This window comes from Heliangelus exortis, chromosome 7 (assembly GCF_036169615.1).
Source record: "Heliangelus exortis chromosome 7, bHelExo1.hap1, whole genome shotgun sequence".
Lineage (NCBI taxonomy): Eukaryota > Metazoa > Chordata > Aves > Apodiformes > Trochilidae > Heliangelus > Heliangelus exortis.
Genome location: NC_092428.1, coordinates 15,858,026 through 15,873,053, shown reverse-complemented (window position 1 = coordinate 15,873,053; position 15,028 = coordinate 15,858,026). Strand labels below are relative to the sequence as shown.

The following is a 15,028-nucleotide window of genomic DNA, read 5'->3' as shown; positions in this document are numbered from 1 at the left end:
TCCCCGCCCCGCGTTGCCGGGCCGGAGGGCGGGGTCTGTTTCTGTCACACAGCGGCGGCGGTAGCGGCGCGGCGTGGTGACCGGCAGCGAAAATGCCTGAAGCCACCCGGTTCAGCGCTAGCAGTGGGGCCGAGTCGGATTCCGACTGCCCTATGGAGACCGAGGCAGCCATAGAGACCACCCGCCGGCGGCGCAAGGTACCGGGGAAGGGCTCCGGGGCGCTCCAGGGCCTTCCACGGCCGGGTGCGGCCTGGCCGCATCGCGCCGCGACGCCTCGCCCGCACGCCGGGGTGTGTGGCTGGCGGGTTGTACTTGGGGTCGCGCCCCTTTCGGTGGCGGGGCCGGGGCGGGTCTGAGTGGCGCGGCCACGGGGCACGCCGGACCGGCCGGCCGGCCACGTGCGCGGCGGCATTGGGCCCTTCCGGGCGGGCGGGCTGTACGGCCTGCGGGATGGGCCGCGGGCCCCGCCTCTCTTCGGAAGGGTCCCGCCGTGGGGAAGCGGGGGTGGCCCTGTTAGAGCGGCCGTGGGAGCGTCCTCGTCCGGGGGGATCTTTCGGAGGGAAGAATCCGGGAAAGGAGGGGCCGGGTGTCTCGTGGCCGGGAAAATGCCTCCTGGCGGCACCTGCGCCACGGCGGGAGGGGTCGGGTCTGTGGCTCTACACGGGCCCTGTCGTCAACAATTACAACATAAACTTTTAGTTTTAACTGTTCTGCCACGTCCTTTCCCTGTCGTGTCGCTCATGCGTGTGTTTTCATTCGCCGCTGTGTTTCTCCGTGCCTTAACAGAAGGAGAAAAAGGAGAAGAAATCCAAACGCCACGAGAAACCCCGGAGGAGAAAGACTCCAGTGGATGAAAGTGAGCAATCGGAGGATGAGGTTGATTCCCCGAAACCCAAGAAAACAAAGAGTGGAGTTAAACAGAACGGTTATACGAGAGAGGAAAGCCCGGAGAACACGAGATTATCGTCCTTAAAAACTAAATCCACCCACAAAAAGCATCACCATAATTCTAGTGAAACATCCAGTGGCGGCGGCGAGGACAGTGAGCAAGAGCAGGTAAATTAATGACTGATTTACTTACAGTGATGTGTTTGGCTTTCAGCTCCTGTGTTAAACCAAGGTTAAACTTAGAGCAGATTATCATTCTTTTTTTCTTTTAATCCTACTCACTGGAAAGACTGCTGTAAATTTTCAGGGTTTAAAGCTCTTTGAGCTGTCCTTTGGCTGATTATTTGCAAAAACTTTGGAACTTGATGGAAGTCCTGAAGTTCTAGATCACCATGGTTTTCTCACTTACAAAGCCAGGAACTGTGGTAGCTGTTTGCAGACAGACAAGCTGCAGTGAGATGGTTCATCATCATTAGATATGATTACAGTTGCCACAAATACAGTTTAATTGACTTCTTTTTGGTATTATGACTGCTCTATAGTGACATAAAAATTACTAGGTTTTAATAAATGGAAAGCAAGAAGTTAGGTAGTGACATGATTTTATGTTTCATCTTATTAAACAGTGGATGTTAATGTGATGAGATGTTCCTTAATGTGATAAAATATCACATAACAGTTTTGTAAGTCTTCTGAAGCCTTTCTGTAGAAATGTTTTTATCTTGCCTGACTATTTCTGTTTGATTTATGCTCCTTTGAAATTACCTGACATGAACTACTTTAAAAAAAAAAAATCCTATCTTGTACCTAGGATTTCTTTTGAGAAGTCTTATACTTGTACCTTCTGCTGGTGCTTGGTTTTGTTTCATGTTCCAGCTACTGATTCTCAATGCATCCAGGGCTCCATGGTTTCCAGGGTTCTTCTTTCTTCACGCGTAGCATTTGAATAATTGCTGATAAAATGTATGTGGTAGCAATAAAATTTGTGGTAGCAAAGGGAGTGCACTTGATGCTCTGCCTGGTATTGTTTTCTTTAGGGGACTGATTTCTGTATCTGTCAATCACTGTGCTGTATTCATTGAGAAGTAGGAAATAGGCAAGATGTCAGGTCTCACTCTTGGTTATTACAACATAATCTGCCAGGACGTTCATAGTTACTTAAAAGAGAATGTTAAAATTTAATTACAGGTTTTTAGAGACAATTGGAGTGTTCTGTATTTACAGGGCTATGATACTAGGTATGAAATAGTCTTAATTTAAATTACAGATCACTTTTGTCTAACTTTGAGATATGATAGTAAGTAAAACAAAGAAGTCTCTTTAGCTGCAGCTGAGATACTGTCACTGAAAATTTGACCCTTGGGTTTGACACCAGTGCCTGTGCTATTACCTTGAATTTTCTGATGGTCATATGATATTCATGTGGAGTGTTATCTGATTGTTTACCTAACAGGAGATGACTGAAGAACAGAAAGAGGGAGCTTTCTCCAATTTTCCTATTTCCAAAGGAACTGTTCAACTTCTCCAAGGTAAATTTCTTGGCATGATGTGACGACAGAAAATTAGCTCTGTCATGTGTTTTTATGTTAAATATATCCAATCAATGAGCCTGAAGATATGTTCTACTTGTGCATATGCAAGCACAGATGCTGCACAGAAGGCTTGTTGATTGCATGCTCTAAATACATACTTGAACACAGACTTTTCTGTTTGCAGTATTGCTCAGTTCAGCCCTTACAATAGTTTAAATGACAAGCTCAAAAAATAAATTGAATCAGTGTGAGAATTTTTCAGTTAAGTTATTCCAGTATGAGTAAAGGGAAAAGTTATATTTATTATCTGTGACAATAGATTGTGCATGACATTAAGAGAATAGAAATGTTTTTTAATGTATTTTTTCTGAAAGGAAAAGATTTGCATGGATAGGTGGGGGGTATCCTTACACAAAGGCTATCATTAAAGGCTAAGTAACTTCGTTAAAGTAAAGTAACTTCATCTGCCCCTGTTGGCACTGTGTCCTGTGGTGTGAGATGGGAGAATAAAATGGAAAGTCCCAGGGCTCTTTTTGCAGGTGTTCTCTGTGCCGAATTAAATCGGTGGAGGTGATGATGTAGTCCTGATTTACTTCAGAGTTGATGGAAGTCCTGCTTGTGATAACTTCCTCTGAAGAATATGAAAGAACACTGGTAAAATGATCATATTAAGGAAATCTGTTGATATTGTCACAGCTCGTGGAGTGACCTACCTGTTTCCTGTGCAAGTGAAGACCTTTGATCCAGTATATTCTGGCAAAGATGTAATTGCTCAAGCACGAACTGGAACAGGGAAAACATTCTCTTTTGCCATTCCCTTGATTGAAAAGCTTCAGGGAGACTCACAGGAACGAAAAAGAGGCCGTTCACCAAAGGTAACCATGCTTGGTTAGAATGATGGGTTTGTTTTGTCTTAGTCTGAATGATAAAGAGTTTTAACCTGCTGGGAAAGTTCTTCAGTTTTGTGCAGGGACAAACTAAACCATATTAAAGATTATTTGAAAGATATGTCTCTAGGGCTTTGCCTGCATCCTGTGCAGCCTCATACCCTCTTATCAAGAATAAAGAGCACAATAGCTCTGTCCACCTGTCCATTACTTTTCCTGCTTACAGGAAGACTGAAACTACAGGTGTCCGATGTGTTCCTCTTAAATTTTGTTCAGTCATCTTAACCTGTTCAGGTCCAGTGGTTATTGGATGCTTGTTTTTCTCCCAAGTTAGTAACAGATGAGTGACTTTTTCAGATTTATAAAAGCTGTCTGTTTAACATGCTTGTTTAAACAAGTAAATAGTGGGATGTTTTAAAAAGAGACTTAGTTTTCACTGAGACCACTACCAGCTATTCAAGCTTCTGCTTCAGTGGGTGCAGATTCATTATGAGCTGCTACATTCTGCTGAGGAATACCATCTATGTTTTTTCACCAAATTCATGCAATGACCTCCAAAACTAAATAGATCAAAGCTTATTGCATCCCCAATACTAGTGGAAATTTTTTCTGCCATTTCATTTCATCTTGTCATCCATCTTACAGATCACCCGAAACTAACTCCCAACACCAGTACTAGGAGTTTAAGTTAAGCTGTAACTTTTCATGAGTCACAGGGAAGCTGCAAGATAGTTAATGGCTCTTACACCTTCTCCCAGAACTGTAAAGTATCACTATTAGCTTTTACTATCCAAATACTGCAGTCTTGTACTCAAACAGCACATGAGCATGTAGAAGAAAATCTGTAGCTGATCTATTCAAGAGGTAGAGTTAAATTAAGTACTTCCTGTCTCATTTAAAAAGAAGTTAGCCTGTCCTGAAGGAATACATGCTGAAAAAGATAAACAATGTTATGAGAGCCTTAAGCAGTGTGTTTCCTGAATATTTGCTTTGATAACAATTAAAACCCAAGATTTTTTTTTTTAAGTTATGTAGATGATCACCTAAACTAATGAGTAGAAGTCCAGCGTCTTTTTTTGGCAGAAGTCGTGTTGAGAGAACATCTGTCTGTGTTTTCTAGGTGCTTGTTCTTTGTCCAACGAGGGAGCTGGCAAACCAGGTTGCCAAAGATTTCAAGGACATCACAAGAAAGCTGACAGTAGCTTGTTTTTATGGAGGAACTCCATATAATGGACAAAGTAAGTGACACCACTAATAATTGAAAAGTCGGTTGACTGACTTACTTAAGAAATGCAGTTGGGTTCTTCTGAACCCTTTTAACTCAAGAGCCAGAAGTTTTTCATGGGGAATTCAGCAGCTCAGAATATATCTTATGGTGAGAAATAACCACAGCTCTCATTTATATTCTTAGTGTTTGTGTCCTGGTGTATTTAAACCTGAACAAAATGAACCAGATTATGCTATGTGAACAGAGAATATTTGGGTTTAGGTTCTTGTAAACATTTATATTTTCTTTTAAAAAAATGATTCCTCTTAGAGCTGTGAGTGTTTGTGGGTTTTTTGTGTAACACAGCATATGTAGAGCATTTGTAAAGTGAAGAAGAATGTCTTTATCATGACAGAATAATTTACCATCTTGGTGATTGTAAGTGAAGCAAATGAGAACAGGAATAAGATCTTTCATTGTGATATATCTTGATATAAGAGGGATTAATTTTTTTTTCCTACAGAACTTCAGGAAGGAGGTGATTCCAGTAATTTGTCAAATAAATGCCATTTAACAATTCCAATCAAGGCAGACAATGTGGGGAGAGCTAATTATTTCCAATGTATTTTAAAGTGGCAGACAAAGAGCTGCTTTTATTTAAATTATAAGGAGAGGGAAGGGAGAGGGATTTTTTTCTTCCTTCCGGAAGAGCAGGAGAAATTCTACCTTACCAATTTTCTTTTTTCCCTCGTTTTCTCCTCCTGTTAATCAATTTGTTCTCACATTTGTAAGGAAAGTACTTGTGAATGGTTTAAGGAGCTGTTTCATTATTACTTCGCCATGATGTTTCTAATGAAGAGCCTGTTGTGTAGTTCACAGCTAACTCCTCTTCTGCTCTTTCCTGTTTATCAGTTGATCTCATGAGAAGTGGCATTGACATTTTGGTTGGGACACCTGGTCGAATCAAAGACCATCTTCAGAATGGCAAACTGGACCTTACCAAAGTGAAGCACGTTGTACTTGATGAAGTTGACCAGATGTTGGATATGGGATTCGCTGAGCAAGTGGAAGACATTTTGCGAGTTGCATACAAGAAGGGTAATCTCAATATTTAAGCAAATGGGAAATGTTAATAATAATTCAGTCTGCTACAATTCAGGTATGATTTTCTGAAAGTTGCAAGGTGGGTTTGCTTGGAAATGACTCAACACTAAATGTACTGTGAACGCAGCAGACAAGGAGGTGTTGGGAAAATGGGAATCACCTGCAGGACCTTTGCAAAACTTAAAATCTAGGGATCTGAACATAACTTTGACACCTATCCATAAGTTGTACTTGCTCTCTTCCAGTTAAAAGGAATTAGAAAATTTTCACCCTTATCACCACATGAAAATAACTGGATTTTTGGTCATAGTAATGTTTTTCCTTATCTTGAAAATATTTAGACTTTCTGGAGTATTTTTTACTCTAGATGTTGGTAATGCATACATTTCAAAAGCAGAATTGCCCTCTGTTTTATATACTTTCTAATGTTTCTAATAACTTGTATAATCAACTTGCATATGTCTGTAAGGTGAAACATAAACCTCGTGAAACATTGTTCTGTGTTTAAGATTCTGAAGACAACCCCCAGACACTACTGTTTTCTGCAACTTGCCCACATTGGGTGTATGATGTGGCTAAGAAATACATGAAGTCTAAATATGAGCAAATTGACCTTATTGGGAAAAGAACTCAAAAGGCTGCTACAACAGTAGAAGTGAGTAATTTGTGTAATGTGGAATGTTTTCAGGCCTCTTTCCTTTTACTTTATACTATAAATAGTCATCCCATCCCAAGGTGCATTACCAGGGTGATGCTGAAAGTTGTTTTGAGAATTGTATTTCAGCATAAAGTATGTTTCAGGTACTCAAACTGTTTCTAGGTTTAGGATCTGTGGCTCTTCTGGCAGCATCCAGGAATTTTGTAGGCGCCTTGGGTAGAGTGACAATTCACTTCTCAGTTGGTTTTCAGAGCAATACAGTATTTCAATTTATCCAGGTTGGAGGTGTAAGTCATACATGGACATCAACCTGGCTATTTGAAATCACATCACAGTAAAATTCTGCAGGTTTTTTCAAGCTTCTGTTGGTATCAGGCCTCACCTAGGCCTTTGCTTGCTATGCAGCAAATACCATGGTAAGGAACACAATACATAGATGCTGGAAGCCTGAGCTGATCATCCTTACTTGACAAAATAAACCATGGCTTTGGTTTTAGCACTGCTTAGCCATTACTTTGACAGATCAATTTGACACATCGTGATTGTATCAGTGGGATTGAAAGAATGTTAATCTTATGCTTGAAAAAAAGCTTTTAACATACTAATTGTTCCACTTTAGCTGACATAAAACTTCAGTTGATAAAACTGTGATGAAGTCTTGCACCCCTGACTGTCCTCCAGAGAAATGGTATAACATCTAAAGGTTTTTTTCCTTGCTTTAAAAATTGATTAGATTGTCATCTCTTCATTCCTCTTATTGGAATTATTTTAGTCAATGTTAGGTTAATCACGGTGGACATAAGAACATTTCAGATTTTGCACGTTCCAGGAATATGAGTTTCCATATTTTGCCTATTTGGAAACTGTATAACTCTTCATTATTTATGGATTTTGCAGTTTCAAATGTATTTTAAAAGAATCATTAATGTTGATAAATTTGTAAGGAGAGAGAGCCAGGAGGATGGTGCCAGGCTCTTCTCAATTATGATCCTATCTCAGTGATAGGATCTCAATGATCAGAGGCAATGGATATAAACTTGAGCTTAGGAGGTTCCATACAAATACGAGGAAATATTTTTTCACTGACAGGGAACTGGAACAGGTTGCCCAGGGAATTTGTGGAGTCTCCTTCTCTGGAGACATTCAAAACCCACCTGGATGTGTCCTCCTGTAGGTGACCCTGCTCTGGCAGGGGTTTGGACTTGGTCTTTTGTGGTCTCTTCAAACCCCTAACTTTCTGTGATTCTGTGAATCTTTTACATAAGCTATACACTGCTTTTTTTTTTTCTGTAGCATCTGGCAATAGAGTGCCACTGGTCTCAGAGAGCTGCAGTCATTGGAGATGTCATTCAGGTCTACAGTGGCAGCCACGGGAGGACCATCATCTTCTGTGAGACCAAAAAGGAGGCAAATGAACTGGCTCTGAATGCTTCAATCAAACAGGTATCTTACCACCTGTATTAAGTAACAGAACTTGTCAGATATGTCAACCCTATGTTGATACCAGGCCTACTTAAAAAGAGGCTGTAAAAGTGGACAATGCAGATTTTTGCTGGTGGTCAGGTAGTTTTAAAACTGCCAAGAAGTACCTTTAAAAAAACCCAGACTGGTTGCAACTTTACAGCACTTTTTTATGGTCTTCACGACTGGGCTGCCCTAACTGGGATCTTTTCCGTAAGAAAGAATTCTCATTGACGTTAAATGAAGCAGTTGTGATTTTTTTTTTGCAGGCAGGACTGTCTTGGATTAAAAAATTGTGGATTTAGAGAACAGCTAGGGCAACAGGTTATAGTAATGGAGTATCAGTTACTGGACTGTGATGCGGACATTAATTACTGCTGTTGAGGGGGGAGCTATCAGGGTTTAGAGCTGTCATGTACCAGAGGCCATATCTGTTATGTCATTAAGATGTTTATTTAGCTCTTATGAAGAGCTTGAAGATCCATAAGCAGGAGGAATTCAGTCTGCCATCTCTTATGAATGAGCTTTGGTGTATTCATGAGCTTTTTGTTACAGTGAACTCTGGCACTGAGGGAAAATAACTTATTGATGTAGTTGTGCAGTGTTTGTGATGTGTAGTGACGCTGACACTCAACGATATTGTTTTGGTGGTAGTGTCACAGCAACTTTTTCTCTTAAGGGTTTTCACTGAGGAGGTGGGTTGTGTCAGGAAAGCAGTGTAGAACCATATTCCTAGGGAAAGGAGAAGCTTTTTAATCTGCCACAGCTGTGTTCAGGAGTGTTTCTCCACTGTGGAGCCTTATCCTGTGTTAGTGGGGATCTTAGTGATACTAAGTCTTGTGTAGGCAATGCAGAACTCTGATCTTGGCAGGCAAGAGAACGATATCTCTCTAGATATTTCTTTTTTAGCATGTTAATACCAACTAGCAAATATGTATCTTACCAACTGATATTAATCCAAAACTGTCTAAAAAAGAATTTTTAAGTCTGTGTTGACCCTAGCATTGTGTTAGTATTTTTCCAAGTCATTCTCTTCACTTGTGGAAAAAAGGGTAGCCATCTACAGGCAAGTGGTGTAATGTGGAGGAAAACCCATTTTTTATATTTATATATGGCAAGTTTAGGGCATAATTGTTTTAATAGGTCATAGTAACTAGAAATGGAGATAAGACACATGTTGTGATTCTGTTTCCCTACCTTTGTTAAAGGTCTTTGAGGTACATGAGTAGAAGCAAACATCATAAGACACCTAAAAAGTAAACTCGGGTAATTCAGGTTTCTGTATCTTGTCATATGATATCTATGAAATACCAAGATACTGTACTGACCATAAAGTGGAGCACTGTTTGGGATTATGGTACAGTCTTATAATAATCCTGTTTTTCAGGACTGCCAGTCATTGCATGGTGACATCCCTCAGAAGCAAAGAGAGATCACTCTGAAAGGTTTTAGAAATGGTTCTTTTAAAGTTCTGGTTGCCACCAATGTAGCTGCACGTGGTTTAGATATCCCTGAAGTAGACCTGGTTGTACAGAGCTCACCACCAAAGGTAGGAGATGATTATGTTGGGAGTTTTGTAATAATCTGTAGTTGTGTTTTCAAGTAGTAAATGCTATCCAGGTGATGGTATTCGCCACTCGGAGCATATCATTCCACTTCAGGATAAGAAATGTCCTGATATATAAAAGTAGTTTCTTGGAGGACTTTTTCAAAGAGCAGCAGTGCCTAGTGTGTTTACAGATGGTCTCCTTAAAATGCCTTCTTCTAAGTCTGTTGAAAGCCTCTTCCTTCAAGCCCCTGTATGGTGCAAGTCTGGAAGTATGCAAGTATAAGTGCAAGTCTGGTAACAGCAGGAAGTGAAGAAAAGCTCTTTGCCTTCTGAGAGTGATTCACTAAGTAGGTGCATGTATGAGGAGAAGGCCCAAATACTGAGAATTCTGGCAGAGTTAATGGTGTTTAAAAGAAACAAGATAATTTTTCAGTGAATTTGCTATTATTATCTCAGTGACCATGCTTAAGTTGATATGCAGGAGGGTGAATGGGTTTGTTACAGACATCTTCACCCTTGATGTTCTCTCATATTCTCCACGGGAGATGCCAAAAACAAGACTTAGTTGACCCATGGTTATGGTTCTGGCTTTCAAACCACGATTTTAGAGAGTTAAAGAAGTTACTTAAGTGAAACAACGTTTCTAAATTTAATTCTCGTATGCAGTTAATGTGTATTATTCAGGATTAACTCTAATAGCTTCTTCTGTTATGTGAATGCAATGAGTTGATTAAATTACAATAGATTACAAAATTGATAAGGCTATTCGTTTTGAAGGATGTGGAGTCCTATATCCACCGTTCTGGACGCACAGGTCGGGCCGGCCGGACTGGGATCTGCATCTGTTTTTATCAGCGAAAAGAAGAGCACCAGTTGAGATATGTGGAACAAAAAGCGGTATAGTTTTCTTCTGATCACAAGCACTCAAGTGTAACGTGTTAAGAGTAGCATGCAAAATCTCCATGTTTTGTTCAGTAGATGATTACAGAATATAGTTTATAAAGCAACCAGTTGAGGTTCAGTTACCTTGTGGAGTTCAGGTACACTCACAAGTACTGTAGAACTGAGAGTGTGCTGCAGATTCTCATACACTTGCGTTTTCAGCAAATGCCAGTAAGATTGTACCTGTGGAAATAAAAAAGCTAGCAGGATTTTTAGTGATCATCCTGGCTTATCCTCTGATCAGTAATTTGTGTATGTATAGCTTTACTGAGAACTACCTCCATTTTTGCACTTTGTGTTCTGTCCCTTATGGTGGTTTTCTCACCAGTTAAGAAATGCAGTTGTAATGACATGGTTTAGTCTTGATACATAAAACTTGCACTTAAATCTGAGTAAGTGTTACCCTTTTCTCTGTAAGCTTTACCTTAATAGTTTTCACTAGCAAAAGTTGGGACTTAAAGTGAAAAGAAGAATGATAGATTTAAATGCTTGTTTCATTAGACTCCAGTACTGTTTCTTTACAGCTGAATTATTTATGGTCTGCAACTTTCATCTATATTTTGCTTTTGAAATTTCAGGGCATTACATTCAAGCGTGTTGGTGTTCCTACTGCAACAGATATAATAAAGGCTTCCAGCAAAGATGCCATCAGGTGTGTTTGGTGACACAAACCCTCTCTTCCTAGTTCAGAAGGGCTCTTTGGATTGCCCACCGCTGTCTCGCTGAGCTCTTCGAACTGATCACTACTGATGTCTTGGACTTTTCTATTTCTATTCTGGAGCCTAGAAAATACTTGCGTATAAATTTATTTTCTTTTTTGTTTTAATTATATAGGTGTCTGGATTCTGTTCCTCAAACTGCTATTGAGTATTTCAAAGAATCTGCTAAGTTCCTAATACAAGAAAAGGGACCAGTTAATGCTCTGGCTGCAGCTCTTGCCCATATTTCAGGTGCAACCTCCATTGAGCAGCGCTCCTTGCTGAACTCAGATGCGGTAAGGGTATATGGCTTAACACTTGTCTTGAATCTGGAAAAAAGCAACACACTTCTGCATTGTTTATACACAAAATTTGTCTCCTTATGATTTTGTTTATGGGAATTATACTTAAGCTTCTAGGGACTACTGATTCAGTTAAAAGGAAGAACATAGTGGCTACAAAATGCTTGCTTTCCCATAACAGTATTCACTTGAAGACTTAGTCTATAAGCTGTCAATTAGCAGATTTCTCATATCTGATAGAAGAAGTGCTGAAGCTTATTGCTGTGGTTGAATGGAGCATGCCCAATTTTTTGCTCTTTAGGGATTTGTTACAATGATCCTGCACTGCTCTGAAGAAATAAACAACATGAGCTACGCTTGGCGAAGACTGCGAGAGCTGTTGGGTGATGATGTTGATAGGAAGGTGAACAGAATGTGTTTCCTCAAGGGAAAAATGGTAAGCTTTTTTTTTGCCTTTCCTTCAGAACTCTTCTATTTGTAGCTTTTTCTCAGCAATAGTCAGGGGGTGGTGGATGCTCTTTTTTCCCCTGTTTGTTTGTTTGGTTTTTTTCTTACACTATATTCTCATCTACATTGGGTCTTTGGGTAAAAATTTAAACTGCATGTCTTGCTCTGAATTTTACATGGAGTTCACAAAGTTTCTTGGCTTTAAATTTGACTTGTGAGGACACTTTGTGTCAGTGAAATATTTTTGCTGTTAATGAGTCCTTTGTGCATGGTTATTTGATGCTGATTGTTAAGATTTGTTTTACTGTGCTTGCCTCTGTCTCAGCTCACAATATTGTTCTGCATTAGATGTGCAGAACACGATCTATGAATGGTTTTCCCTACATCAGATTTGTAGTTCTCAATATCTAGATCACTCATTCAGACAAAGAATAGCATTTTAACAAGCAGCTTTTGTATTGTACTTAATGGTTCAGGTAGGTTAACTTCAGATTTTCAGACTGAACCTAAATACTCAGTTTATATGGTATATACTTTTCTTAGTATAGTTTAAGATTTCTGATTTAAAAGAATTTATGAAATAATATGGAAGCCAACAGACCACAGTTTAGGATGGAAATGTTTATAAGCTTATTGTTAAAGCGCAAGAAAATGTGAATTGAAACTACTGGCTCTGTAGAGGAAAGAAAAATGTATATGTATGTGAGGAAAGCATTAAGGAAGTGCAGGTATTACTGTTTTGAGAAATATTAATGCAACTCTCTCAGCATTTGAAGATTTCAAAGTATCATATGTCTCTATTAGAAAAAAACTCTTGTAAAACCATGTGTTCTAATTCATAGATTGGTAGGCTCTGTACAGTTGCTGTCAATTAAAAAGCTAGACTTGTCTCCATTGAAGTTATTGTCTTATTTTAGGGTGTGTGCTTTGATATTCCTGCAGCAGCCCAAAAGGAAATAGAGGTAAGTTCATTGAAATTTATGGTTACAGCAGACTGTAGATGAAGCTGACTGGACTGGGTTAGGCAGCAAATGTGTAGCCTGCATCCTGCATTTCCTAATAGCAAAAGTAGTGGCTTTGAAGGAACTGAAGAGCAGAACAAGAATACCTGTCCTAAAGTATTCCCCTTGTCTCCAAAAATCTAGCTTGAGACTTGAGTTCTGAGAGGAGTGGTGGGAACAATCCACTGCTTTTTACTGCTGCTGGATCAATCTTTGTAGGCAACGAACTCCATTACATTGTAAGATCCTCTTTTGTTCTCTTCTATGACCCCCACTCTTCTCACACAGAGTTCTCTCCCCAGAGAAGTGAATTCCAGGTTTTTGCATGGCAGAATTAGTATTCTCATGCCAAATTCCCTCGATTCCCAGTCTCCAGGTATTTCAGTTGTTTCATCTCCATATCCTTATGCCCTGGCATTCATCCTAAGTGATGATTTAGGATAAATCTTGAAACAGTGTTTATTTCTAGACTAGGGGGAAATGGAGAGGTGGGTGTGGATTTGTGAACAGTACTAATTACAGTGGTATTCCTAATGAAGGAAAGGTGGGGAAAGAGTTGCCTGATGAGGCTGCTCTGTAAAGCTTTAAGGTGGGTTTCCATCCTGTTCTATAGTATCTGAGTTGTATTCAGACATTTGTAGCTCTTATGTTTAAAATTTTGAAACCAGTATTAAACACTTCAGCTAGAAACTTGAATCCCCTTTGTTAGCTTAGGATTTTGCCTTTTCGTAGTTGAGCAAATATAGGAGTTATGAAATAACTTGTATTTTGACTCCCAGAATTTAATTTGTTGGATTTTATTTGAACAGGCAAGATGGGAAGATTCAAAACAATGGCGTTTGTGTGTGGCAACTGAACTACCTGAATTAGTAGAATCTCAGAGAGGAGGAGGAGGAGGAGGAGGAGGAGGAGGAGGCGGAGGCGGAGGAAATGGCCGAAGCTTCTCAAGCTTCAGGAATGGGCGGCGTGGTAACTCTGGTAGAAACAGATTCAGAGGGAGAGGACAGAAGCGAAGCTTTGACAGAGCATTTGATCGTTAATTCCAGCAATCCAGAAGTGGGAAAAAAAGAGGACTGCAGTATTTTATATGACATTAAAATAGGCTGTTCCTGTGTTTGTACCACTTTGAAACAAATCTGTCATTCAGATTTAATTTTTTTTCTCAGTACTACTTTGGTCATAAAAAAGATGCTTTTCATTTAAAAAAAATCAAGAAAAATAAAACTTACTATTTCCTTTCTTTCTTGTATCACCATTTCAACTATAAGACCTAAATCTTTATTCCAGGATATGTCTGTTGCAATCAAAACTAGCCTGGCTCACTGTATAATAGATAGATCTTAACTGCTGGTCAAACCTGTACATTTTCCAAAAAATAAAATATTATTTTACAAGTTCATATTCTGCTAGATGGTTTTAAAAGTATGTTTGTTGAGGAATCATAGAATGTTTTTTGTTGGACTTGATCATCTTAATGGCTTTTCCAACTGTTGACCCCGCACTGCCACATTCACTGCTAAACCATGTGCCTCAGCACCACCTCTATGCAGCTTTTAAATCCTTCCATGGATGCTGACTCCACCACTGCCCTGGGCAAGTCCATTCTGGTGCCCGGCAGCTCTTCTGGTGAAAAAATTGTTCTTAATATCCAATCTAAACCTGGGCTGACAAAACTTGAGACTGTTTCCTCTTCTGTTGTTTGCTACTGGGAGAAGAGATTGACTTTTCAGGGAATTGCAGAGTGCAACCCGGGCTCCCTTTAGCCTCCTTTTCTCCACTCTTCCTGGCAGTTTTTACCCAGTCTTCCAGACAGTGTCAATCCAGACAGTTTTTACCCCGGGAAGAGTGCAGTTGTCCAAAGCATGAGCAGTTGCTCCAGAAAAAAGCTGTGGGAAATGGCGTCAAAGGCGGTAGCAAAGTCTCGGTAGGGAAAAAGCACTGTTTTTCCCTCATCCGCTAATCAGGCCCCCTTGCCACAGAAGGAGATCAGGTTTGTCAAGCAGGATCTGCCTTTCATCAACCCATTCCAACAGCCGGGTTGCCGGGCTCATCACCTTCCCGGCACCGAGGTCTGGCTGGCGGGACCCTAACCCAGCCCTCCTTGTAGCTGGCAGGCACAGTCGCTCAGCTCCCGGCAACAGGGATCTCCCCGGTTAGCCAGGGCTGCTGACAGACGATGTGAAGTGACAGAGGCGGTACGTCCCAGCATGGCTCCATATGGTACCGTGCCGGTACAGCTGAGAGGGACGCAGCATCCCGCCTGACGGCGCTTGAAGCGCAGCCGCGGGAGCCCAGTGAGGGGAGTAGGAGGCGGTGCCAACGTCAGGACCCGGCGCACGGCGCCACGGGCAC

General features: G+C 40.5%; 1 protein-coding gene across 1 annotated transcript; it reads left to right on the top strand.

Annotated features, from left to right (window-relative positions):
• Positions 1–14,057, top strand: LOC139798430 (nucleolar RNA helicase 2-like). Its single transcript, XM_071749041.1, has 15 exons — positions 1–197; positions 787–1,056; positions 2,342–2,417; positions 3,117–3,295; positions 4,428–4,545; positions 5,427–5,612; positions 6,128–6,273; positions 7,570–7,719; positions 9,125–9,286; positions 10,064–10,183; positions 10,807–10,880; positions 11,063–11,222; positions 11,530–11,664; positions 12,593–12,637; positions 13,486–14,057. Exons 1-15 carry the CDS (start codon positions 93–95, stop codon positions 13,714–13,716), a joined length of 2,157 nt encoding a protein of 718 aa, XP_071605142.1. The 5' UTR covers positions 1–92; the 3' UTR covers positions 13,717–14,057.
• Positions 14,058–15,028: the final 971 nt, after the last annotated feature.